Source organism: Pundamilia nyererei, unplaced genomic scaffold (genome assembly GCF_000239375.1).
Source record: "Pundamilia nyererei isolate P.nyererei 1_Seehausen unplaced genomic scaffold, PunNye1.0 scaffold00006, whole genome shotgun sequence".
Lineage (NCBI taxonomy): Eukaryota > Metazoa > Chordata > Actinopteri > Cichliformes > Cichlidae > Pundamilia > Pundamilia nyererei.
The window spans coordinates 3,277,865-3,305,430 of NW_005187407.1; the positions used below are offsets into that span (position 1 = coordinate 3,277,865).

Below are 27,566 nucleotides of genomic sequence, written 5' to 3' on the forward strand. Positions count from 1 at the left end.
CACACACACACACACACACACACACACACACACACACACACACACACGCAAGCACACAAAATCACCAGATTCACTGGGAATAAGTTTAGTGTTAAAGAAGAAAGGAAAAACACTGTAAGAAGTATAAAGTAGCATAAAAACGTGATATTAAAAAGCTGCATGTTCCCTTTGATTGTATGGACTTTAAGCAGCGAACTAGTCAGACAGCTTGACAGTCAGTTAGCCAAGGAAAGCCTGGCTAACTTCCAGTCTTAGCCCTCATCAAAGGACCTTTTCTGGACTGAAAAGTTTGGGGGATTATCTGAAGAGACACACACACATATACACGAGAACAGAATGTGGTTCAATAGTATTAGAGTCGACAGTATGTGCCCAAGTAGATATGCTGACACTCATATATCAAATATATGAAGTTCTACTGTGAACAAAGAGTACACAGCCAGCGATAAATCATACACAGCATGCGTGTTCAGGGGTGTGTGTGTGTGTGTGTGTGTGTGTGTGTGTGTGTGTGTGTGTGTAGTAGCATCAGTATGAGGAATGCAACAAGACGCTGCCAGACAAGCCAACTCGAAGAGGCCAACAGGCACTGCTCATCCCAGCAGGTCAGCGGGACTGATGTGGTTGATCTGAGTTAAACAAGGCTACAAAACTGGACCTACAAGCACACACGAGGCCAGGTTCATGTCAGTTTTTATCATGCTGCACCATACCTCCATCCATCCATCATTTAACTCTGTTAAAGGGGCAGCATTAAAGGCAGAGAAGCCTAAACCTCTCTTTCCCCATCCACCTCCTTCAGCTCTTTTGGGAGAAACAGATGTGTTCCCAAGCTAGCTGAGAGAAATAACATCTGCAGCATGTCCTGGGCCCACCCTGGAGTCTCCTACCAGCAGGTCATGCCTGGAAATACTTCACCTGGGAGGTGCACAGGAGCCATGCTGTATGCTTATTTGAAATTATACTATACTGGGTTTTCCTCCATCTATCCAGCCATCCATGGCAGCAGACTGAGCAAAAGAGAAGGGGAAGACCAAAGCATTCCCAGGCCAGTCAAGATACATAATCCCTCCAGCATGTCCTGGGTCTACCCCAGTGCCTCTTCCTGGTAGGACATACCCAGAACACATCACCCAGGAGGCATCCTAGCCAGACGCTTACATCACCTAAACTGGATCATTTGGATGTGGACAAATAAATGTGTGGTGTTTGGTGCGTAACTGAAATCATCAGTCATCACCCATTGGTGCTTATTTTCCTTCACTCAGCACTTACAATCTTTCGGTCGTAGTTCTCCCCGCTGCTGTAAGTGGTGGTCAGTGTAGACGAGCACTCCTCCAGGTACCAGGGCTTGCGTCCGCTCTCAGCCGTGCTGGAGATGGAGATGGTGTAGATGGAATTGGTGTAGCCGTCACAGGAGCAGTGGTCTCTGCTGCGCCCGCCGTTTCCTGAAGCCCATACAAAGATGGAGCCACGGCCCTTTCTCCCCTGACAGGAGAAGAAACAAGAGAAGGTTTTTATTAAAAGACTTCAAATTGTCTTTGTACTTGGAGGCAGTTGCTGCCCACTAGACCTTTGGCTTTATTGTAAAATGATCTTTTAATGTATTTTAAAAATGAAAGCGATAGATTGAAGAATTGCTTGAAGAAAAAAGAAAAAACAAATCTTTACCAGCAACAGCAAAAGAGCAGAAAAAGATCAGAGAGAAGCCAGACAGTTAAAGTCCTCAACGATCTTGTGGGTGTCTGGCAACAGAACTGATGTTATCTGATCCAAGTTTAGTAATCATAATGTTTTAACTGGCCAAATACTGTGGATGTGTGTGTGCCTGCCTCCACCTAAAAAAAGAAAAAAAGATGTTGGCAATGCTTGGAGCCATGCTGTGTAAGTGAGGGTTTTTAGGATCTTGGACTGAGCGAGGTTCACTTCTGTCTTGTCACGTCACTGCAGCGGAGCATGCAGCATCGTTTACTGACTGACAGACGTTACTGGAAACTATTACGTTCGTTTTAAATTGCAATAATTGAGCTACAGGAAATTACATTAAAAAGATGCACGCTTTCCTGAACTGTACATTGCATTGTATGACGTCTGAAGTCTGACTACACTTCATTAGTAAAAACTATAAACTTAAATTTGTCAAATATATGATTATGAGTTTGATTAAAAGGAATTGCATATCAACAGTAACTCAGGCTCTTCAATTCCCTTAATTCCACATTTTCTACCCTTCAACTCCGTTTTTGTTGCTTCTTGTTACTTTTTTTTTTTTTACACACACTGTCTTTCCCCTCTACTCAACATTTCCATTTTGTTACATCCTAGAGAAAGATACTGTGTTTTGCTTAGTATTCTGTGGCTTTTCTTTGAAATTGCCACGTAAACATCAAAGCAGTCACATTATAATGTGAAAAGAAAGCACTGAACAAATACAGACGACAGATCACGGGCATTGCTTGGCAGAAAGGAAGCCTTCACGACTTCAAGATGGGAAGTTTTTTATGTGCATGTTTTCCAGATTTTAGGCCCTGGTTACATGGGCGTAGAGAGACCGCCTCAACCATCTGAAAACAACCGGTTATAAGTAAACTGCATTCTTCGACTGACTGGTCAGTGGGTGCTGGAGGTTGCTGCCAGTGGCTGTGAAATCAGCTCCCGAAGCCCGAGCCATGCAGGCAAGTCAGAGACCTGTCAGTTCCTCCCTCCCTGCCAACCACTGATCGCTAAAGCAAAGTATGCATCCACTGCAGCACCGTATACCTCTTTGTGACGAATTTTATTCAGCAACTGCTAGCAGCCATTAATCAGCCAGTAAGGAAATACTTTTTTCCCCTATGTGACCAGAGTTTGCCACAGGACATAAACATAACACAAACCGAAAATACAAATCTTGGTGTTCAGAACATTTAAAAAAAAACCAAACAAACAAAAAAAAAAATCCCAGTCGTATTCAGAAAATCTTCCTAATGGAGAGCCCATGTTAAGGGTGAGCCTCACACTCACATTAATACAATTTTGCCTCAGTTTTTTCTTTTACCATTTAAGTTAGAAAGTATACTTCCACATTTGTTCAAACTAATTTTGATCTACACCGCGAACCCAGCGGAGACACGCTGAGGATGTCACAGTCAAAGTTCACCCAGGAGTCAGCAGAAGAGATCTCTGACAAACACACGGGTGCTAAAATTCACAACGTTTGTCAAGACACACTCGCACAATAAGCGCACTAACACACACAGACACACACAGACATAGAGCCAGGAATAAAAGGTAGAATGGAGTTCTTCAAAAGGGGGCTTCTGTCAGGCAGCGATAAGCGAGCGAAGCCCTCTGTGAAGGGAGGGTATCAGACAGGAGCAAATGCTGACAGATGAGAGGGACGGAGAGCGCTTTGAAGAGCAGTTATGAAAAGAAAGAAGGGGACAAAGAAGAAGAGAGGACGATGAAGGAGAGGAGAGAGGCGATACACGGGATAAACAGCATTCATAAGCAGCTGAGAAAAATAAAAAAGCAATACCTCCACAAATAACCTTCATTAAAAGTTCTATTCATTAAAAAAAATAACTGATCGAGTCAAATTAAAACAGCACTTCAGAAAACTATTGAAAAAAAAAATCTGCAAATGTGTTAATGGGATTTCCCTCTTACAAAATATACACAGGCAGTCTGATTAACACCTAAAACAACAATTCCCATTCAAAAAAATCGCATTTAAACTGGGACAAGCCAGGGTATCTCCCCACAGCTGTCAGTGTTATTTCTAACACCTTGGCTCTCTGTGATAAACTGCCACTTCAAGATATGCACAAGTACTTGTTACACTCACAAACATGCCATTTCCACTCGGGCTCAAACGGTTGGTGGGCATGCAAGGACACACGTGCCCTACCCATACCAGTGGGACAGATATCCCCCTCACTTCACCTCATGTTAAAGGCCAGCCTGTCATCAACAGGCTGGCCTGTTCTTCTAACACTCACAGCCTGTTCCATCACTCTTTTCCTTCTCTCCCTTCCTTCCTGTTTTGCGACAGGAGCCTTTCGTTCTCATCTTCTAGAGTCAAGTCTGAAAAAGGTCCATATAACCGCTGACCAGCCCCACCGATTCCCCTCCCTCCCTGGATCACCCCTCAAAAGGTCAACATCTGCTTGCCCAGAATGGAAACAGCCACCTAAAGTAAACTTTTAATGTTAATGAGCACATTTGTGAGACATAACCAGTAAATGACTTCACCCCACTTAACCTCTGATATTGCTTTTTCACTCCACTCAGCCGACATCACAACACCAGCTTGCAGTTACGCAAAACAGGCTATGAATATGTAAATGAATATATGCTAATAGAGCAGAGCTGCTCTCTAATGTCCGGAGGAGCTTCACAGGTAGAGATAGCCTGGAAGCACCTTAGACTACAATTATATTAGCGTGAAATGCACATCTGCTTTGAGTGTGTCTTTGTGTGTGTGTTTACATCCTTTCTTGCCACATGAATACTAACGCCAAAGTCCTGTTTAAACAATGAATCACATGTTTACTTGTTTCTACATGTATACGAGAGTCCATGTGTACGTGTACCCACCGTGCGGATGCCATTGTCAAAGGCCTGCCTGGCCAGAGTTGCTGGTCCATCCACGGTCTTTCCGTCATCATCGGGTCCCCAGCTGGCACTATAGATGTCGATGTGCTGTGGGTTCAAGCTAAGAGATCTGGCCTCCACCATGTCCGTTACATCTCCATCCAGCATTCGCACACCTGATGCATAAACACAGAAATAAAGCATGCATTTGATCAAGTTAGATCAATATCTCAAGAATCTACAGAATAATCTATAAGAAGAAGAAGAAGAAGAAAAAATAAAAAGTAAAAAGTTTGTAAAACCTCTATAATTTCAAGCATCTATGGAATTACTGCTCATAACATGTAGCCTGATTCTGTTTCAACAAACAACTGGTGAAAAAACAAAACTAATAACAGAAAAATAGCTGAACCTTCATTCAACACACCGATTACCGTAGTTTTCGGGTCATAAGCAGCTACTTTTTCCCCCACACTGTGAACACTGCCGCTTATACTGACATGCGGCTAATGCATTTTTTTTTTTCATGCGGCCAAAAACATTTTGCCTGGTAACAGTAGACCAATAAAATTGATAAGTAGTATATATACGGTATATATTTTTACGGGTTGTTAAGAGACGTAATGTTGTGTGTGCACTGTTCCGTAAAAAAACCATAAGCAATGTAATTTGTGTGTTACCGATACGTACGTATACTTAAAAGGTGTTACAGGCGCTGTTCGAGGAAAAAAAAGCATTTTCAGTATGTATTTTGTATGTTACCATAACGTTTATGTTACCTTACGGATTAAATTAAACGTTAAAAATCCTCACGTATAATATTTCTGTGTAAGTATCTCATATTACAAGTGAAACGCATACGGCTTAAAATCCGGTGCGACCTGTGCAAGTACAAAATTGATTTTCTTTCTAAAATTAGAGCATGCGGCTTTTAATCAGGTGCGCTCTGTAGTCCGGGATTTACGGTAATTACAGTTCAGGCTCTCAATCTGATGTGAACTCGAGTTCTATCCTCTTTCAGCAACATCCTCCATGAAATAATTATTGGGGCTGCTTCTTTATACAACTTTGAATTCTTTATTCCCTCAGTGATTTTTAAGGCATCCAAGAGATTAAATGCAAAGCAGCCCAAAACAATGATGCTCCCTCCACCATGCTTCACTGTGCGGTTGGTGTGCACAGTCAAAAGCTGAATAGGTCAAAGTTTTCTGGAACATCCAGTGTTTAAAAACAAGACAGGATTCAGTGTTTTTGTTTTTATTTTTAAGAGCAGCTGACTCGAAATGGCTTATATGGCATAGAGGTGTTAAATGAGGCATGTTGAGCACAACGATTCATGTGTCACTAGTTGGTCATACTGTGTTCATCTATAATTGTAACTTGAAGGAAGATATTTTTTTAATGCAACATTAAAAATATTTGAAAATGTCATTAATAACATTTTTAAAGAATTAGGAGACACATATGTACAGCACATTTGTGCTACGATGTCCTTTGATGTCTAATGACATTTCAGTTGTCGGGTTTATAATGAATATAAACAGAAGCAGGTAATCTGTCGGTGAGATTATGATGTGCATGAGATATAAAAAAAAAAACATTTAGGGTGAGCCAGTAACTCTGCATAGGTTAATGGCAGTTCTCTTCAGCATCCTTTGAAATGCATTAGAGGTTCTTAACTCTTAATGACACTAATAAATCCTTATGACGTAGGTCTCTGCTGAAAGAGATGTCATGTCAAACATTGTTGATAAAGTGCAAATATAACACATCGCTCACCTCCTATTCTGGCATTGTAGGCAATTCCCACAATGCAGTGGGAGTTGTTTGCAGCTGCAGCAACTTCACCCGCACACCGTGTGCCGTGTCTGGGGAAAGAGTGGGAATGAAGAAGCTTATTACAAAAATCTAAACACACACACACACACACACACACACACACACCATGTAACTGAGCTGGAGAATGTCCCAGATGAGTAAATATATACACAAGCAGGATCACACACGCAAACCACCACATAAACATGCTGCATCTGAAGAGGAATCGACAGACATGTAACCGCGCTTTTTCATGGACAAATATGTACATTTCTGCTGAAGTCATCATAAACTATACGCTTGAAGTGTACAAATGTAAGAAATGCTACAAATATTTCTGCAATTCTTGTTTTTCTTTTCCCTGACAGAGGATGAAAGAGTAGGTACTTCATCATTTGTAATACTATCAGGACAAATGCTTGGAGTAGTCAATGCCAATGCTCCCCAAATGCATGCGCACACACGCACACACACACACACACGTGTCCTTTTGTGATATTTTCTGAGCACAGCATGCAAGTAATGTGCTCCCTACGAGCACACAGGAAATAAATGGAAAAAAAAAAAACTAGTATGTTAGACTGCTCACACTTCCTTTGACAGTTAAAAATACACACATGTACACACAAAAACACACACCAGGGTAACATTCCACCAGCAACTGCAGTGGTGACAATCGGCCCAGGCCAGGGACCAGCGTAAACAAACATGGCATGTTTGCGTCCGCCGCCTGCTCAAAAACACCACTTTCTGGATCGACACAAACACACTCACACACGCATTCACCTCCTGCAGAGAACATCTGCATCATCCCGCCTCCCCCTTGTCCCGGAAACAGCTCTGACCGTTGCCACGGAAACCCAGCATCTAGCTATCATGAACACCCCCCGACCCCAGGGGAGTCAGAGCAAAGTTTGCTCCACAGATACACGATAGACTCAAATTATCTGTAATCACTGTCCTCACTTAACTAAGGTGCTGTGTTTCTGCTACTATTAATCTAAATAAATTTTAAAAAAGAAATACTTATAAGCAGAAAATCTAAATTGCTTCAACATCAAAGATTTCCAAACTTTTGGGGTCACAGTTTTCTCCCCACTGGGGGGCCACTTTCCCAATTTACAACCTCATAAACCTAACACTGGTAGGGCGAATGCCTATTTTCACATTAGAAGCGACTGGAGCCATTTCAATTTTAAATGTTTTCAGACTAAACACTTCAGATGTATGCGCTGTGATGTGTTACAATGATGTCAGAGTTTCTGCTCGTACAAAGACAAAATGGGTGAGAGTAAAGAACACACTATGCTGGCTTTGTTGCTGTAAATGGTTCCAATTTGCAGATTTGCACTTGAAAACAGAGCGTAATCCTTTACAGCAAATTATTTTGGGGACCCCTTTGCCAATAGTCATAGTAATGCTCAAATTTTAAGCATTATGTTTTACATGATAGGCTGTTTATCAAACCATTACCACTTGACAAAGCAACTTTAACATGACCTTTGTGTCACGCACTGGATCTTTTGATTTATGCTCAATTTAATCCAGCCTAGATATTAAATGCATATGCCATATGTAAAGGTCTGGTAACCTTCAGATACTGTGTCATGGACACAGAAAAGTTAACACAAATGCAGCTGTGAGGGTTAAAGTATAACACATCAAATAGCTGCACATCAGTGATAGGCCTCTTTATCAAAGTTAATGAGCCAAGCTGCTGGCTCCTTCTTTCAAAATGCTTCAACAGTCCCAGCCCACTCAGTTCACTTCACTCCAGTAATCCATAAAATCGTCTGTGTGGCCGTCTCTCCAGTCTTTGTTTGCCTGTATTTTCCATTTTTTGCACATCTGTGTCACAGCCACTCGGGGTCTCTTAGTTCACTTAGAACTATGTATTTGTGCAATCAATGACTCTAAATGGGGCTGTTTCAAAAGAAGACAGAGTTTTAACTTTTTAACTTTGTAAAAAAATTTTAAAAAGGGTAAAGCCATCAGATTTTGTTTTTGTTGCTTTTGGCCCCAGTGCAAAGTATTCTTGTTGGTTCTTTATGAATTAGGCTCGATATAATCTCTAATTTTTTTGTTTTTTATATTTCTTGGGATTATTTCACCCCAATCCATCTGAATATTATTACTAAATCTTACATTTTCAAGTCACTTTGTCAAACAGAGTCGTACTGTTGTATAAATAGTGGTAACATCAAACCCAGCAAATGGGGATCCTAAAAACCTATGATCCTAATTGTAGGTTAATGAATAGGTTAAACAGAAAGAAAAATATTGTCCTATAAAATTTTACCTCCTTAACCTAATCCACAGTGTGTAAAACCACTCGATGTCAATACACTCATAGATTGTAATCAACTTAGAACTGTTTTCTTACCCCTCCCAATTCCAGTGTGTAATCCTACCTATGGTGGGACCACAGTAGGACAAACAACTCCACCATCTGTAGTGAGTGTAAGCTGTCAGTCTGCTTTTTTCCTCAGCCATCAATATGTGCTCATGTTCAATTACTCAAAAAGCCTCCAAAAGTAATTTGTGAAATTAGTCTGAAATAACTCAATAAATCCGTGAATCTTTCTTCCGTCTGATGACAGCAATGCTAAGGTGAGTTGTTGTCGATTTCCAAACTTTTTTGTCGGTACATGCAGCTGTTTTTGCTGCCGTTAGCCGCTGTTAGCTGTTAACCCAACATTGCTAGACTCACAGACACTTAGCTGGAGTTACGTTGGCTTATAACCAGCTGTTGTTATTAATTAGTGGCTTTTGTGAGCCATCTTGAGATTGTGAGGGACGCATGTCTAATGTACTGACAACAAAGAATTGCAACAATATCTGGAAAAAAATGAGCATTTTTAATGCAGGTTGTTGTGTATCATAGAGCTCCGACTTTAGTACAATATCAATCAATCAATCAATCAATCTTTATTTATAAAGCACTTTTCATACATACAATAGGTGAGGCTTGAAGATAATGGAGAGGATAAAATTTTATTATTGGATTGTCTCTTTGCGCTTTTGCTTTTTTGTAGAGGTGGACCCTTTCTCAGATGATAAAACATGTGTATGACCCTTTATATCTCGAGTCTGAAGGTCAGACACTAATTAAGTTTTGCTGGGAAGCCCCACGTGCACCTACAGTTTCTCTTCTCCTCCCAATTTGGCATTCTCAGCCACTGTATTCAAGATGAAGGGGCAACATGGTGGCTTCCACAAACTGACGCCCATTCCTATGTATTTTTCATGGATTAATTCTAAGATTATGAGAATGCATCAGTTTGTAATTTCACACTAACTAATCAAAAAATTACAGACTGTACCTTTAAGAGCATCTGGGCTGATGCGATTTTGATATTTTTTCCCCCATTTTTGTCAAATTATATTTCAATAAACTGTTGGTAATATGCACTTTCACTGTTAAATAAATAAATGATCCAAAGACATTACTTCAGAGAGGAAGAAGGAGACTAATATAGTGATAATGCAGTTGTTTATCCCCTCCTGCTTGTTGCTTATACACATAGACATCATGAATCCACAAGCATTATTTAACTGCTGACAATAATCTGCATTTTGATCCCAGATGTAGTTAAATTTAGCTTATCCCTTTACATAGCTAACAGATTACGTGCCTCATGTATTCAGATAAAATTATCTGCAGAAAATCATCATATAGAGAATGATAAACTCAAAAAACAAAAATAAACCAGATTTCTGTTCCACATGCTTCACAGTCAAATATAAATCCAAACCCAAACAGAAACCAGCTCGTTAAGCTGCATCGTGGCCCTCATGTCTCTTTAAGACAACGTATTACCAGCAGGGACTGAGCCATTGCCACGGCACTTGAGCTGCTGTGCCAAATACACATACACACACACCCAAAAATCACTCACTGAGCCAAACTGGCACAAGACAAGTGCACAGGCAAGCGAGTTCCAAATTACTTCTTCATTCTCAGCTGACTGCAGGTTTCCCCCGACCTTATAGACAGTCCATTTGCATAATGACTGAAACTAGCACCACTGAATGAACAATGGGCTCTGAGGTAAGTTTCTGAATCATTAATATGTAAACTGTCATGACCATTGACCAACAACCACTGATCAAAGCTCATTGATCATTGATCAGTGACCATGAGTACCGTTCACAGAGAGTTGGGGAATGGCTGCAATCACAGCATTGTAATAGGGCGAAAGATGTACCCTTAGGCCCCCTCCTCGATTCAGAGATGGTCTTTCCCTCTTCTTTGTAAATGGACTCTTTGACTCCCCGCTCAAACCAGCCTTCCTCCCTGTTCAAGATGTGTACATCCTTATCATTGAAAGTGTCCACTGGCCTGTAGGTGTTAATAGACTGCCGAGTCCTGGCCTGATGAGTTAGCTCTTCTGTATTGAGCCATCTGCTTCATCAGAGGTTGTTTGGTTTCCCCGATACACCACACTACTCTGTTTGTGTCGGGGGACCAGATCCTTGATGCGGACAAATTTTTAAAACAGCGTGTTTTGGTGTTTGAATGCCAGAGATATGCGGTGTTTAGAGAAAATGTTTCTCGACAGTCCCGATACTCCTGAAACATATGGGATCACCATTTTTGCCTAGGCAACAGTTGTCCTTCTTCTCTCCTGGATCGGCTGGAGAGAAGAAAGAAAGCTTTCTTCAGGTGCCTTCCCAGCTTCGACAAATGTCCAGCTGGGATAACAACATTTAAATGGCCTGGTAAATGGCCTGTATTTATATAGGACTTTACTAGTCCCTAAGGACCCCAAAGCGCTTTACATATCCAGTCATCCACCCATTCACACACACATTCACACACTGGTGATGACAAGCTACATTGTAGCCACAGCCACCCTGGGGCGCACTGACAGAGGCGAGGCTGCCGGACACTGGCGCCACCGGGCCCTCTGACCACCACCAGTAGGCAACGGGTGAAGTGTCTTGCCCAAGGACACAACGACCGAGACTGTCCAAGCCGGAGCTCGAACCGGCAACCTTCCGATTGCAAGGCAAACTCCCAACTCTTGAGCCACGATCGCCCACTCAGGGCCTGCTTGATGTGATGTTCTTCTGCTTTGCTGGCTGCTGTATCTGTAGGGCTGGTGTTCGCTCTGTATTGTACCGTCCTGAGGACACCCAGTTTGTGCTCCAGTGATGAGAGTCGAACCTTAAATACTGATCCATATGCGTAGGTTTACAGTACACAGCAACATTTAAATGTCCCCCATTACTGATGGAAATCTCACAGCTAAGAAGGCTAAACTGTCATAAATCACATCCTCCCTGGTGAACTTCATGCGATCAGTGGTTGTTGATCAACGGTCATGACAACTTGCATATTAATGACGCAGAAACTGACCTCAAAACCCATTGTTCGTCAGTGGTGCTAGTTTTAGTCATTATGCTAATGTACCTTTTATAAGACTAAGAGGAAACTGCAGTCAGCTGAGACTGAAGAAGTCACTTGGATGAGCGACGTTTCTCCCACTGAAAAAGCGACGTCCAGATGAACAGAATCAACTCTTTGGGATTTCCTTACCTGACTGATTGAGCATGCATCAAGACAAATATGCTAATATAACTCACTGCACCACAACAGAGTCAGGACTCAGCAAATACAAACATATTGAAGCACAGAGCTTGTTTTAGAAATCAATGAAGGGAAAAAAATTATCCTGAAGAGCTTTTGGCAAAAACAAAACAGTGAAGCCACATGCTTATTTTCTAAAACCCTGCTACAGTTAAAATTTAATTTCTTGCTCTCTCTGTTATGGGGTAGATTTCCTTATTTATTTTCCTTACTTGTTCTCGTTGGTCGCATCATATCGAGGCATGGGATCCACATCGTTGCTGTTGACATCATAGCTTGCCTGAGGGTCCTGGAGGAGACATGGAGGTCAACACAAGTATAACAAAACATCATCACACACACACACACACACACACACACACACACACACACACACACACACACACACACACACACACACACACACACAAAAAATATCAAGCAAACAAGTGAATTCATTAGTAGAGTAGGTCCAACACTCTCTGTGAGTGTGTGTGTATAACTGGCTTGTAGATCGCCAAAAAGCTTCTCTAACCCAATCGAAGAGTTCACATCAACACGACTCACAACAGTTTTGTAAATCGAATGCAATCAGAGCTAACCCAATCTGCGGCACCACTCGCCCTTCGGCATAAACAAATCTAAGCATTAAGAGTAGCTAATAACAGCAGCGCAAAGAGGGTGTGAATCATTTCATCTGCGCAGCTGATTGATGGCTTTACCTGCTGCCTCAGGCCAACAAGTTAGTTCAACTATCAGTTCTCGGTCGTAGGTAGACATACCTCAGCACGCACACACACTAAAGTATGAGCCCACAGAGAGATAAACATGTACACACAGCATAACTGCACATCTGCAAGTTTAAGGAAGTTTTTCTCTGGAATTTAATTGCAGACACATGATGGGCTGATGATCCAAATGGCAGCAAATATCACTACCTAGGTCATCACATGACTGCTGTCTTCTGGAACACGACTTGGTTACATGGTAAAGAGAAACAGTGTGATTACAAAGCAGAATTTGTATTATTAAAATCACAATTATAATCGTCAGATTTTTATTTTTGTTTTCTCCACATTTACATAACTAGAAAAAGTTGCATTTCCTGCGAAAATGCAGTGTGAATGCTGTGAAGTGGAATCTAAAAACAGCAGAAGAAGGAGAACTATCTGCTGAAAACACTGTGTAGAAGCTCAACTCTTTGCCGAAAACTGCTGTATTTGAAAGGGTACACTGAACAGTGTCAATAAAGCGTACATGCAAGCGGGGAAGATGTGCGGCAAACGCCACAGGTAGGATTCGAACCACGGCAGCTGCTCATCCCACTGAGCCAAGCCAGTTCTGGTCACAAAGAAAGATATGATGAGAGACAAAATGTGCACTGTGCAGAAGAAGCTGAATTGTGCTGAAAAGAGTGGAAAATCTAAACTTTCTGCTGAAAAAAGCTGAAAAGAGGTGAAGAAGCTGTAGTTTCTTCTGAAAACAGCTGAAGAATCTGGAATTTGTGCTGAAAAGAGGTGAAAAAACTGAAAATTCTGCTGAAAAGGGGTGAAGAAGCTGAAATTTGTGTTGAAAAGAGTTAAAAAGGTTGAACTTTTAACTGAAAAACTATTGCCATAAGGGGGATTCGAACCCAGACCTCCCGCTCTGAGAATGGCTGCTCATCTCACTGAGCCAAAACACAGGTGACCCCGGCAAGCAATATCAGTGACCACACTGGTCATGTGGTCCCAGTCATCTCAATGGGACAAAATATGGCACAAAAAGCTTAATATTTCAAAAAGTATAAAAGTTCTGAGCACCAAAAGATATAGCAGTCATTAGCAGAAAGAGCAGAACAGGTTAAAATTTGAATGGTGAAAATTGGATGAAAACTGAGGGAGTAGTTAAGCGGAAACGGAGCAACTAGAATAATAAAGGATAAAGAATAAAGAGAAACAGGATCACAATAGTGTGGAACTGCATTGCTATGTATTAATCAGTGCACTGTGTTGTATATGTGACTTGTTAATCCCGAATGAGGCAGACTCCTAGCCAATCATGCAAACACATGCAGGGGCATTTACATTTGAACTCATACACTTCCTCACTTGTCACACACCGACTCAAAGCCAATATGCGCACACACTGCCACTCATAGCCGCCCTACACGCGCATACATACACACTCACGTAGTTCTGATAGAGGTCTGGGTGGTTCCTCTCGATCCCGTCATCTAATATGGTCACCACCACATCTTTACCCGTGTAGCCCCTCTTCCACGCTCCCATGATGTTCATATCCGACTGGCAATTATGGACGTCATCGTTGCAGTGCTGCAGAGATGGAAGCAGATGGTGAGAAGAGAGCAGGTGGGGATAAACATATGAGGTGGGAGTTTAGGAACTCCGTCATGTTCTTGCAGATGTTCAGCTAGGAGTTACAAGTTATGAGCGTACTCATGTCACTTTCTTTCAACTTGGAGCAAGCAGGAGAGTTCTGATTTTACTTAGAGGGGAACGATTTCACTTCAACAACTCCAATCGAGTTAAAGCCCAGCGTTTTTGAAAAATACCTCACACAGTGCGTTTCAACCATTAGAAACAGACTCCAACTGCAACTACACACTGATCACCAACCAGTCATTACTTGCTGCCATTCAAGACCTGCATGATGTCATTGGGAATAGGGTGCCAAGAATAGGGATGGGAATCCAGAACCAGTTCCAACTGAGAACCTTTTCCAAATTGTCCAAATCACCGGAATCATCTGCCTCCAGGCTTACTAATTCCCTTTGTCAATGCTGGCATGTTCTCTGACAGTGGAAAAGAAAAAAAAACAATGACGTCAACTTCATGACAGAGAGGAGCTTCTGCACACCTGAAAGTTGAGTCTTTTTTTGTTCCGTTTCAAAACTGTGTTTAAACTCAAAGATAAACAGTTTTGCTCATGGCGAATACCTGTGTGGGCCTATTTTTTCCCCACCCGGAGAAAACCGGTCAAAGGTAGGACGTTAGTCCTTTTGTTAGCTATGATGTCAGCTGCATCCTTGCTCTTTAAGCAAGCCCACTAAGGAGGTAATATCCCAAAACCTGGCATTACTTCTCTGCACAAAACTAGAGCAAAAACACAATTCAAACATTCTCTCTCTTTCGAGAGAGATCTATATATCTATATATATATATAGATATATTGAGAGAGAGAGATAAAACGTGTCAGTTTTTCCCACAATAACAGTTATTGTCCTACATTAAGTCTCTAATTTAACAAAGACACTTTACACTTTAAATCTTGAGGGACTTCGATCGCCAATCCTAAACTATTATCCTGGATCACGATGTGTGACTGGCAGATAATTTGGAATTCCAGCAACCAAAGACATCTATCCAACCAATTTCTTAAACCTTTATCCAGTTCAAGACTGCAGGCACGACACGGGGCTAAACGGGAGCACAGGTCCCCAGCCCATTAAAGGGCTAACACAGAGACAGACAATAACTCACATCCACACCTGCAGCCAATTTAAAATCACCAATTAAGCTAACGTGCATCATCTGTGGATTGTAGAACGCAATCAGAGCTACACCACCGAAAGCTGCGTGCCGTCTGCAAATAAAGACAACACCACCTAGTTCACAAATATTCACCAATCTCTCCCAAACTGACAGCGGCAGATCGATAACATGAGCAGATGTGCCTCTGCTTTCTCACACTCTGCTTCCACTGGAGCGCGACAAATCAGGAGGCAGGCGTCAGATATCGTTTCATCTAGCACAGGCGGGATTTTTTTTTAGTCCCGTCTCCCGTACCGTCTTCATTGAAAACAGCTACATGGTCACTGTCGCCAAGTGTAACCCTGGCATTTCAATATTGTTGACAGCAAATCTTATTCAGAGGCGTGTGTCACGAGCTATAGTTTATTTTCTAAAGGTTAAAGTGACATTTAGATGTGTAATGTTTAACCCTAAATTGCTCCTTCACACACTTTATTCATCGATTAGAAGCACTTTGCTATGCCTCTCACACAGCTCAATAAAATTCTAGTTATTTCAAACAATTAATGGTGTAATATTGCACTGCACTTAGATTAAATACAAACTATACAACTGGACAGAACTATCAGGCTGTGTAAGGTCACTTTGATGGGATTGACCAGAGGAAGCCTGTTTTCCATTCCAGGTTCAAAACACACATGAAGTTCTGAAAGTCTGAAAAATATATAAAACCTCGGGTCAAAGTATCGGCAGTTATCTACACTGAGTTAACAATTGACTGAGCTGGGAACACTCGACCGCACACACAAACATATAACTAAGGAGCAATGATCTCAAGGTGTATGCAAACAGGAGTGATAAGCCAGCAAAAAAAAAGTATCTCCCCCCCCCCACCACCACAGAGACACGTACACGCCTCTGTGTGGGCATTCCTGTGACAAATGCTTACAAATAAACAAAGAACCTCAATCTCCTTGTTCCAATTAGAGTTCAGATAAAAGCTAAATTTCCTCATTAATGCCGGGATTTTCAAGGCACAGGTTGGAATGGTGAAGCAGAGGCCAAAATGTACAATGTTTATTTGAGAGCAATCGTTCCCTAATAGTTGTCATCAAAGCCCCATTATATTTTTGCAAAAGCAATCCCTTTTTAAAAAATTAAAAGAAATACCCATTATAACTCTGCTCATTTTTCTGAAACATCTTTGTGGGGATGCATAAGCATTTCTCTATAGGGGAAAAAAATCCTATATCAACTCTTCATTCTTATAAGACACAAACAAAGACACACGCACACACAAATCCCTCAGCTCAACTGCAGTAATCAGGACAATGCCGTGACCTAACCTGACCTTTGACCCACAAACTGGATAAATGTGGGCAAAGAACAGCATGCAATCCTCCGAGCAGACTAGATGCTGCATACACTGAGTTCATGGGCCCTTGTTATATTCTTCTGTCTGGTGTAAACAGAGAGGAAGCCTGGAATAAGTATACACTGGACTTACAATATACCACATACTGTTCCACTTGGCGTCATTATAGAATATGTTGTTTTGGGCTGGGCTGCTGTGGGCGGGGCTTGACAGCGAAAGGAGCGGGGCCTGTTTGAAATCCCTCTTGATCCTCCTTTTCACCACCTGCTGCTGTATCCACTCCACCTGAAACACACAAACAGAGACAGGCGATAGAAGAAACTGAGGAGGCTTACAATAATAACAGGGGAGCAGAATCACTTCGGAGATGACACAACCAGTATACAGGTGAAGTTCCAATGAACTGAATACTGAAGGTGAGGCAACATTTTAGGAGGATTTAAAAAAGAAAAAGTGCAAAGACATTGTCTATGTTTGCTCTTATTTGCCTTATGTGATGAACACGCAGAGGGAAAACAAAGAAACCACCTACAGAGACTAAACTACATTATACTGTTGTACGCAACCGAGCAAGACAGAAACAAATCTACTGAGTCTTAAGGGGGTGTTTTTCTTTTGGTGCTCAGCCTTAAAGTCGTTTTTATCCCAATGGACTGCCTATAAATAAGCGTAATATGGTTTTATGTGCTGTCTCCTCTTTTAAACGTGGTAAAAGGTGAACAAATGAAGACTGCTGAAGTAAAACAAGCCACTACAAGCCCAAAAAAAAAAAAAAAAAAAAAAGCAAACTATAGATGTGGAAGACTCGCAAAGTCATGATTTATTTTTAAAGAGATATTTTAACCATGTCAGTGTTACTGTGGGCTCATCAGTTCGCTTCTCCTTTACGGAAAATTAAAAAAAAAAAAAAAATGTTAAGACATTTGATGCACACATACGCACTAAAGGCTGTAAGGCCTCACAGGTAACATCAATCTCTCAAATGTTATGGGCTCGCTTCGAGGCGCAGAGGCATTCCTTGGCAGGAGCCTCGTTCAGACTTTGAGGCGGAATTTTCCAATGTCAAAATCCGTGCTGCCTGGATCCGAACGAGACGGCTGGACCCACTCGCGCCGCCCCAGTCAGCTCCTCTTAAAAACCTGCAAACCTTGTGTTTAGTCTAGAAGACTTCATCTGTCTGAGAAGGCCCGATCAGAAGTTTACGCGGACCCAGCGATGTTAACACAGAATCTGAAATATTAGCAGGTATGCGACTGGCACAACACAGAGCAGTTCTTTCTGAGACGTAAACATTTGTGTGATAAATGATCCAGGGATTCTCCGGCACCGAGTTTGCACCCAAACACGATTGTGCAACAGTTTATGGGGACGGGGGAACGGTGCACATTGGCACGTAAATGTCAAGGTAGTTCTTCTTTATACAGAGTTTACAAAAGTGTGTAATTCTTCTGAGACGTCCACCACACCAGCTTCTGTTTCTAGCTGTATAGACAGAATAATTTTCACACCGCAAGTGTTTTTGTTTTGCCGCTCAGCCCCGACAGTCCCAGAAATCTGAGGTTTTATTGAGCTATGTCCGACTGTAAAAGACAAAGCGTTTCTCCACATCAATAGAGCTTCAGCAGACAGGAGGAAGAGGAGGAGTAGAGAGAGAGAGAAGAAGAGAATAGCTGACATAATGACTGCAGAGTGATTATCTGGTCTCATGCACTGAAACAATCTGCCAGGCTCTCTCCGGAGAGTTTGAGAGCGAGGCAACAAGACAAGATAAGACGAGAGGAGAGGCGATAAAGAGCTGAAGAGAACGAGTCCCGGGAGAGTCAATAATATAAAAAAAAGAAAGAGAGAGAGCTGGAAGGGAAGGGAAAACAAATAGCAAGAGAGACCAAACGACAGCAAGTGAAGGGAGGATAATTGAGTTTATAAATAACTGATTTAATAACTTGAGTATGTACCTCTTTAGAAATTGTGAGGGAGGGAAAGGAATAAAGTGCAAATGATGTAATTCAATAAATGACCTCCTATAAGGAAGAAAAAAAGATGGGAAAGGAAAAGGAAATGGCAAACCAGCGCAGAGAGAAAGATAAAGTGTAGAAACGAAACAATTTTTTAAAAAACCCAGTGAGAAATTTTACTTTAGCATGATGCTTCTCCCGTCTGCCAAGGTCTCAGCTCATTTCACTCCAACTTCTATCAGGACCATCAGCTTCAAAGCAACCGTTTACACAGACCATTAGCCTCAAAACAACACTGTCATCAAGAATTGTGCGTGAATGTGTCTGCGCAAAACCACTGGTGTATCATTACAATTTGCATACATTAGCATACCATCAACCACAATCTTTGATCAGCAGTGTAACTCTTAACTGCTCTTGTTCGCAACTTGGCAAATTGCATGGATATCTGCCCCGTGTATACCCGTAAATCCTCCTTCACCGCCATCAGGGGCGACGCAAACGCTTCAAGAAACGACAAAAAAACCCAAAAACAATAAATTCATTTTTTGCTGAAGTTTGTCTCAGATGTCGCGGGGCAAGAAACACACGTTCAGAGGAATCTAAAAGAGTTTAAAGTGGCTTTAATGAACAAGGTCAACAACCACAGAGCTGGAATTTTAAAATGCTTCTGCATGCCAGCAAGTGTACACCCTACTGAAGCGCCTTTGAGCAAGACACTGAACCTGCCACCTCCTGGGATTTAGTATTGTTTGCTACCTAAAAGCTTAGTGTGGTGAATGAGAAAGGCTCAGCTGAAGCACAAACCATACTACATCTTTGGAGATTACTCTAGATGAGGCATTTTTGTAGACTGGTGTTTGCCAATTTCACATATTCTATTGACAAAGGAGCTCTTTTTTTCCTCTTTATGAAGGCTACGATGATTCAAAAAGATTTCTGAAAGCAAAAAATTATTTAAGCCAACTTTGACCAACAACGTCAAGGCAGCTGCAACCTTGTAGATCCCTTGATCATGACTAGATTGTGAAAAGAGGTAAACTCTGTTATCCCAGTGCATCCCCAGTTTTAAAAGGTTACCTGAGGTGAGCTTTAAATATTACAGCTTCCATCAAACAGCACAAACACCATGAGCACATCCTTACACCATCTTCCAATTACACTGTGCTGCTCACGCCGACACAAAAACTTGCCCTTAATTTAAAAACTGGTTACGAAAAAAGCTGCTCAGATGAAGCGTGTATTTCACCACAGCTTTGCTAACATAGTAGCGTCCCTGCAGCATTACACTGCAGGGTCTGTAACATAAATCATATGCCTTACTTTCAGTATCTGTGTGTCATATCTATGCCTGCATTATTAACACAATAAGAGCTCAGTGGGTGGCAGCGTGCTGGCTGTGGGGGTGCTATATGTCAACATGAGATCGCAGACATTTGTATACAAATTCTTTACATCCCAAGGAAGAAGGCTCAGCTTAAAGGTCTAGAGGTGGAAATGCCAACACTGGCATCATAATTTCAAGACTGATGGCACCCATCCATCCATAGTCATTTATATCATTTACTTCTATTCTTAAGGAGCAACAAAAAAAGCCTGGTCTTCAAGAAAAACACGAATCCATGAAAAATTAATCATTTGTTTGTGTACACGGATAAGAACTGACATTTTTTTGGAACAGTCAGTGCAAATTTGTGAGTAATGCATTTCAACGGGGAGTGTATTTTGTGTCTCCGGCATGAATCTAGCCCAGACAAAACGGAGATGCGTCACCATTGCAATTTAAAAGAATAACAATAATAATAATAATAATACTAATAAAAAGTGATGGTACTTTAATTCCTAACCAAAATCAAATTGTTCTTAAACATCTAAACTTAACCAAGTAAATAATATGAAAGTATAGTCTATAAGTAAGCGTAGACCCTACAATGTCTAAAAATCTGTGAGGTGTTACAGCTTTAACTTGGGTCTTGTGAGCGGTAAAATGACCAAGTGCACCATGAACGCCTCCAGCCGCCTTTTAAAAATGGAAAATATTCATTTCATGTACATGGACACAAAGATTTATGATCATTCAGATGAAAAATGGGGCTCAGAGACAAAAGATTTGGGTTTTCATGTTTTCATGTCCAGACAGAGTAGGTCGAGACCATTTCACAAACTGCGCTGTATATTGTGCGTGTTTAACTCTTCCACAACCTATTTCATGAAAATTTTTTAAACTTTCCACTGCTGTTGCTACAGTTGATGTTGGATTTCTTTACTGGGATTTTATTTATTTATTTATTTTTTTAAATTAAAAATACATGTTTATCCTCTCCCTTCCTGGATTACCAGAGGCAGATAACGGCCTATGTAACACTTTTTCTGAAGTCATTGAGAATAATGCCATCCTTTATTGTGTCTGCTAAAAATCACTCACTGATAACAGCCTGCAGTTATCCGCATCAATTGCGCCATGAATGCGAGGCCCTATCCAAACAAAGCCAATATCGCCCGTATTATTGCCTCTAAAACTTCCCCATGTATCACTACCATTGTGTCAGTGCCAACTCACTGGCTGGCTCTGGGGCATAACGACCTCCTCCATTCATTTAACTGCAATCTGGTGTAGCAGAGGAATGATCTGGTAGAACCTGTACCTCTGTCACCCTGCCTTTACTCCCAGTCTGACTCCCGCTCCTATCTCACTTCCTTTTTTTTTCCCCCTTTTTAAATCCCTTTCCTCGTCAGCCCCCCCCCCTCTCCTTCGCTGCATTTTTCAGTCTTCTTCTCTGCAGGTGCCCATTTCTCTCTCAGATGGCCTGTCTCTGTCTCTCTCTCTCATTCCCACTCCAACCCCCTTCCAACCTCCCTCCCTCCCTCGCTCTCACTCTCATTCACTCTGTATAAGGGTTTGCAGGTGGCTCTAGCTGGCTGGGTCAGTAACCAGGGGAAACTGGGGAAGAGTTCACTTCAATAGAACAAATGGGAACAAATTGATCCACTTTTACTGCTGTTTGTGTGACGATGTTAGAGCTCCAGGCAAAAAAAAGCTAATGGATAGTGAGCAGAACACCCAGTGAAACCCTTGCAGTAACATGAGAAACCAGTTCTTGTCCTCTCTCTGGGGTATTTCAGAGACTCAGCCCTAACTCGGCCATCACAAACAGCTGTGGGGGCTCGTCTCAAAGCTTAGACTATTTTAATGGTTCATTTGTTAAACAAATTCAAACTAAAAATTCAGGATTCTCGGCCTAATGGAAATTTGTACTTGGGACTAAGATGAGTCTGATAAAATCTAAGGGTATGCACATTATCCCTGACGTCCAGACACTAGCTATGTCGTCTCCGTAATGCAATGAGCGTCCTCGTCTTCTGCATATCTATGAATACAGCAAGGCATCTGTGCGGTGAACAAAAAAAAATTCTGTGAGCCAAAAGAGAAAAAACACTGAGCATATTTTAATTGTTTAACAGTGTAATACGTAGATATGAGCTCATTTTGGTAGTTTTACTATGTGGTAAACCGTTGTCCTGATGTGGCGGAGCAATAAAACATTCAAATTTAATTTTGTTGTCACGGCCATTTTGCATTTTAGTCTATCCCAGTGAGGATTCAGCTGCAAACCACACCTGGCTCTCAGTTTTCATGCACATGTCTGAATAGATGACTTCAAGTAAACAAGAGCCTTTCTAAGTGAAACCGGCTGGAAGCACCGTGCTCCTTCAGCTAGAAGGCGTTCGGCAGTTGTTTCTCCCTACTAATCTCTGCGCACACATCAAAAGGACACTACAAAAGGAGAAAACAACCACTGCCATGCTGTAATTGTTGTTTACAGTAAACTTGAAATGTCTGGAAATAGATTTCAGGCAAAGCAGACTAAGTGTACTTGAACAAAAAAAGAGAAAAGACTGCGGCTCTCCAAACTCTCTTGGAACTCCCAGCATGAATGACTCGCAATCATGCGTCAGCAGAACTGAGCAAGGTGCATGCCGAATACTGCTTAATACAAAAAGACAAGTTCGTATAGATAGCCACTTAATTAGGTACACTTGTTAAGCTGCTCATGGCATGGCACCTCAGTGCATTTAGGGATATAGACATGGTAGAGACCACCTGCTGAAGGTCAAACCAAGAAGAAAGGTGGGCTACAGCAGCAGAAGACACTGGGTGCCACTCCTGTCAGGTCAGAACAGCTAAAAAGAGGATATCGGATTCCACAACAGAAGATTTAAAAAAATGTTGCCTGATCTGACGAGTCTCCAGTTCTGCTGTGATATTCAGATGTTAGGGGACAGAATTTGGCATAAACAACATGAAAGCATGTATCCACGCTGCTTGGCATCAACAGTTCAAGTTGTTGTTGGTGATGTTGGGATATTTTCTTTTCCAAAGTTGAAGTTATTTTTACTTTTGTTCCCAACTTTGCTCATTTGAATTGAAGTACAGGGATTGGAGAAGAGGCCACTTAGAGGCAAAAGGTAGAGAAGGGTAAATATCTACTCGGAAAGAGGGTGTACTGACCTGTACTAAACTTCAGATGCTCCACAACCAACTGTGGAAGAAAACTTCTGCTGCAGAGAGCCTGTTAAGGCCAGGTTTGAAAAATAGATATGTCCACACACGACTAACAGATTCCAGCTGTGCAACTACAACAATTACACTTGTGGCTCTCGTGTCAACATTTTTTCTCCTAGTTGATATTTAGGGGCATGAAACAGAGTAAAGATTATGACCTCTCTATGCGGTAAGACAAAGAACTTACGGCATGCATCGCATCTGCCACCAGCACCAAAACAGCATATGATCAAAAGTTTTCTTTGACCTACTTTGATGTGAAATTACAATGACAGCTTAGAAGGAGCAAAAAAAAAGAAAAAAGAAAAGGTTAATAAATAAGCCAAAAGTAACGTTCAAAAACAACAATGCAGTCATGCATATTTTCACAGATACAGCACGGCGCAGGCTCTCCCCTGCGACAGCACTGACAGTCGTCTACGTTCTCGTGCATGTAAACTGTGTCGCACTCCAGACAGAAATCAGAGGATGCAAAACCTTTAACAAATCATGTTTGATCAAGAAGCTCTTAAAATGTTTCCAAATAGCTTGTCCTGAAATACTTTCTGCAGGTTTTCCCAGATTTCTTCATCCTGGGAGTCCAAAATGACTACAGCAGCTACAGCCACAACATCCACGTTTATAGGAAATGTGCCAAGCTGAACTAAACTCAATCTAGGATCCCATCGGCAACCCTCTGATGCTTTAGCCTCTGTAGACAGAGCCAATATTTCAGAGCTTCCTTTGTAGCCAGCAGATATCTGGGACAATACTTCCTCTTAAGTCCACTTGTCATTGTTTACGACTGTCAATCGATTTTCAAAAGCTACGTGGCATCAGGGGCCAACAGCTTCAAGATTGCATTTCAGTGTTCCCTTTTTTCCTTGTTCACCTCCATGCAGTCAAAAGCTGTTCAAATGGGATTCATCAATACTACATGGACTACAAAGGAAAGTCAGCTCGCGGTGCCGCAAATACTTTGTCCGTGTAGAATCTGTTTCATGAACCCTGTTTGTCCTTGTTTAAGGGTCAAGGTGACGCCACGTGCCCTCTCAATAAGCGGTCTTTGACCTGAGAGGCAAGTGACACTGCAGTTAGGCGGGTGCCATAAAGTGGTAATCTGTGCTGTGCCTCATCTCCATGGTAACATGTGTGCCAGAGTCTACTGTGGATGGTAGGGTGCGCCTTTCACGGCATCGCTACACCCCTCTGACTCACCCACACACAAAACACACACGGCTGTCATTATTACAAAACCTGATTGCAAAACATCATTAGCAGAATGCCAGACCTCGCTGCTGCCAAACTGGCTGTCACGTTGATCCCAAACCTCGTAGACAGGTCCGCAAAAAGGACAGCCAGTCAGCAAGGGAAACACCGACAGCTCTATTTCGCTCCACTTTTCATTTATTCTGTGTCTCCGATGCATCTTTCTCCTTCTTCCGTGCATTCTAATAGGCAATCTTCTGTTTTCTGTCATTTAACCTCTTCTCTCTAATCTAGTCTTTTTTTCTTTTCTTTTTTTTCTTTTTTTCAAAATCTCTCAGTCTCCCGGCCAGCTGGCATCCGGACACAGACCTTCCTCCAGCGTGGCACAGTGTCAGGCCCAAGAGGGCAAGAGAACCAAAGACAGAGGGAGGGGGACGAGTGCACAGAAAGCAACAGTGAGAAAAGAGGGAGCTCTTGACAGGTGATGACAGCAGGTGAACAGAAAAAACAAAAAAAAGCTGAGTGGCCCAAAAACACAGAGAAAGGAAACTGAAGAGAAACAATGAAACAGGATAACAGATAAGCGGGTAAAGAAGGTGACAGACGGCTCATTTTCTTTCTTTTCCTCCTCTTCCCGTTTCATCCCGTCTTCCAGTAATCACACTGATCCATCACCATCATTCTTCAGCAGTCGCCGTGCATTTATGAGTCCGACACAGATTTATTCGCCGTTCAGAATCTGCATGCAACATCGCCGCTGCTGTATGTAAACGCTGTAAGAGGCATCGCTGCCCCGTTTCCTCAGGATCAAGTCCCAGCCTGTTCAAGAAAGTGACCCGCTTCATCAAACAGGCAGACATCAACAAGTCTGAGTCAGGTACTAAGATGACAAAAATATGCAAAATGTGAGATAAGGAGGTTTCACATGTCTTGGACGAGTCAAACGGTCTTTTACTTCAAAGGCTTTTTAAATCTACTGTAAACATAAACAAGACATCAGAGGAGCAGACAATTGTACAATCGTGTGAACAACCAACAGGTTTGATTTAGTGATTTGTCCCCCGTGTTTTGATAAAGCTCAGTGTTGTGATGTGGAGGCCTCGTGTGTAATTCGGTCCGGGTTTGTTGACCCGATGAAGTGACGAGAAGAGCACTGACAGCGGTTTAGATCAAACTCTTGTTCAAACGGAAAGTTTTTTCTCAGCTGACGACAACAACAACAAAAGCATGTTATTTACTTTACTAAGGCTGTATTTTAGAGTTACAAAAGAAATCCTGCCCACAGTGATGTGAAACCAAAAAACAAACCTCATAATAAAGATCAAATATTCTGATTTATGATTATGTCACGTTGTGTTATGGTGATCCACAACCATCATGGAAAAATTTTGTTTTGTCCGTGACGGATTCTGTAGGAGAGTTGTGCCATCTGATCTGCCACAACCAGGTTCCTCTGGCTGAGATCAAGATAAACTGTCGGTTTATCATCAGGAAAACACAGAGCAGCTGTGGCTTCACTGGGATCTCAACGCTTGGACGGAAAAGTTTAGAATTTCTCTGAATTTGGATTTACTAGGGCTCCACTCTGACCCCTGGTCTCTGACAAGTAGGTGGCTATATGTACACACACACACACACACACACACACTGGACACTTTATTAGATACACCTTAACTCACAACTCACTGCATCCAGTTACAATTTAGGTGACCTGCTGAATATGTTGAGGCATGCTCAATAATCCAGGTTAGGAAATCCCAGAAAGTTGCTTTTGTTCATCTGGAAGCCGAGTTTTCAGTGGAAGAAATGTTTCATCCCTTATTCAAGTAACTTCTTCAGCTCACTGCAGGCTTCCCCCAACACGACTGCCTAACAGTGAGATGTGAACTCAGTTTTATAATCGTTGATATTCAAAGGCTATGAGCACTATTCACAGAGAAGTACAATCACGCCATCGTAAAACGGTGAAAGATGTACTCTTACGGCCCCTTCCTCGGTTCAACTATGATTGTTCCACATAAGTACTCCACATCCTACCACTCTTGCTCACAATGTCACAAATCTCTGATCATCTCAAACTACTTTCTTGAGTAATCTACCGGATCTCAGTTTAGTGGAGAACCTTTGGGATGTGGTAGAACAGGAGATTCACATCATGGATGTGCAGTAGACCGATCTACACCAACCGTGCTATCATGTTCACATGGACCGAAATCTGTGAAGAATGGTTCCAGCACCTCATTGAAACTGTGCCATGAACAATTAAGGTAATTCTGAAGGAAACAGGGGGTCCAGCCCAGTACTGGAGTACGGTGAATCAACCATTGTCAACACTGTTGACAAGTTTATTTCAAGGAAAATTATATTTTTAATCTTCTTTTATCTCCTTTAACCTCATCAAATTCAAACTGAAAGCAGTAGTAGGCAGATTTCATCATTATTCACTTGGCTGTTCGCAGGATGAACCACTGCAGAGTAAGATGACAGCCCTTGTAAGAGGTGTATGAAAAATCTACTGAAAACATGTTCAATTCTGGCAAAAGGTCCTCAGTGTATGCTAAAAGTTAATATTTAACTTATCAGTTAAAACCATCTTAACTCAAGGTCCACTTGCTTTTTCCAGAACTGCAAACAGAACCTCATGATCTTCATCAGCGGATGGAGTTTGTTCAGTTGAGTCACCTGATGATAATCAGTCATCTCCATCACAAGTGAGTGAACTTTGTACAGATTTGAACACCACACGTTATCCAGGAAAAGGAACTTGAATTAAGATCATATAAAAACTACCTACAGTATCATTTCAGCACAAAAGAAACATTGATGCTCAATCTTTCATAAACAGCACAACAGACTTACCTTAGGCTCCATGGAAATGAAACTATGGCGACCACGGCTGGACAAAGTCGACCTCTTAATAGTCCGACTATGGAAGAAGTGATAGTGGTCTCTAAGATCCCCAATCTGCAAAACACACAAACAGACTATTCATCACCACTATGCCTTTCTCTGCTATAGTCTCCTAAAAAGTGAGCTTCATTTTTAA

General features: G+C 41.8%; 1 protein-coding gene across 2 annotated transcripts in view; it reads right to left on the reverse strand.

Moving 5' to 3' along the window:
* pcsk5b (proprotein convertase subtilisin/kexin type 5b) overlaps window positions 1-27,566 on the reverse strand; it is a 61,073-nt gene that overhangs the window by 29,299 nt on the left and 4,208 nt on the right. For both annotated transcript variants that reach the window (XM_005722086.2, XM_005722087.2), the window contains exons 2-8: window positions 27,380-27,484; window positions 16,946-17,098; window positions 14,137-14,280; window positions 12,199-12,275; window positions 6,355-6,443; window positions 4,579-4,751; window positions 1,276-1,488 (exon numbers count right to left, since the gene is read on the reverse strand). In XM_005722086.2, the coding sequence (XP_005722143.1) occupies window positions 1,276-1,488; window positions 4,579-4,751; window positions 6,355-6,443; window positions 12,199-12,275; window positions 14,137-14,280; window positions 16,946-17,098; window positions 27,380-27,484 (954 nt within the window). The remainder of the gene's footprint in view (window positions 1-1,275; window positions 1,489-4,578; window positions 4,752-6,354; window positions 6,444-12,198; window positions 12,276-14,136; window positions 14,281-16,945; window positions 17,099-27,379; window positions 27,485-27,566) is intronic.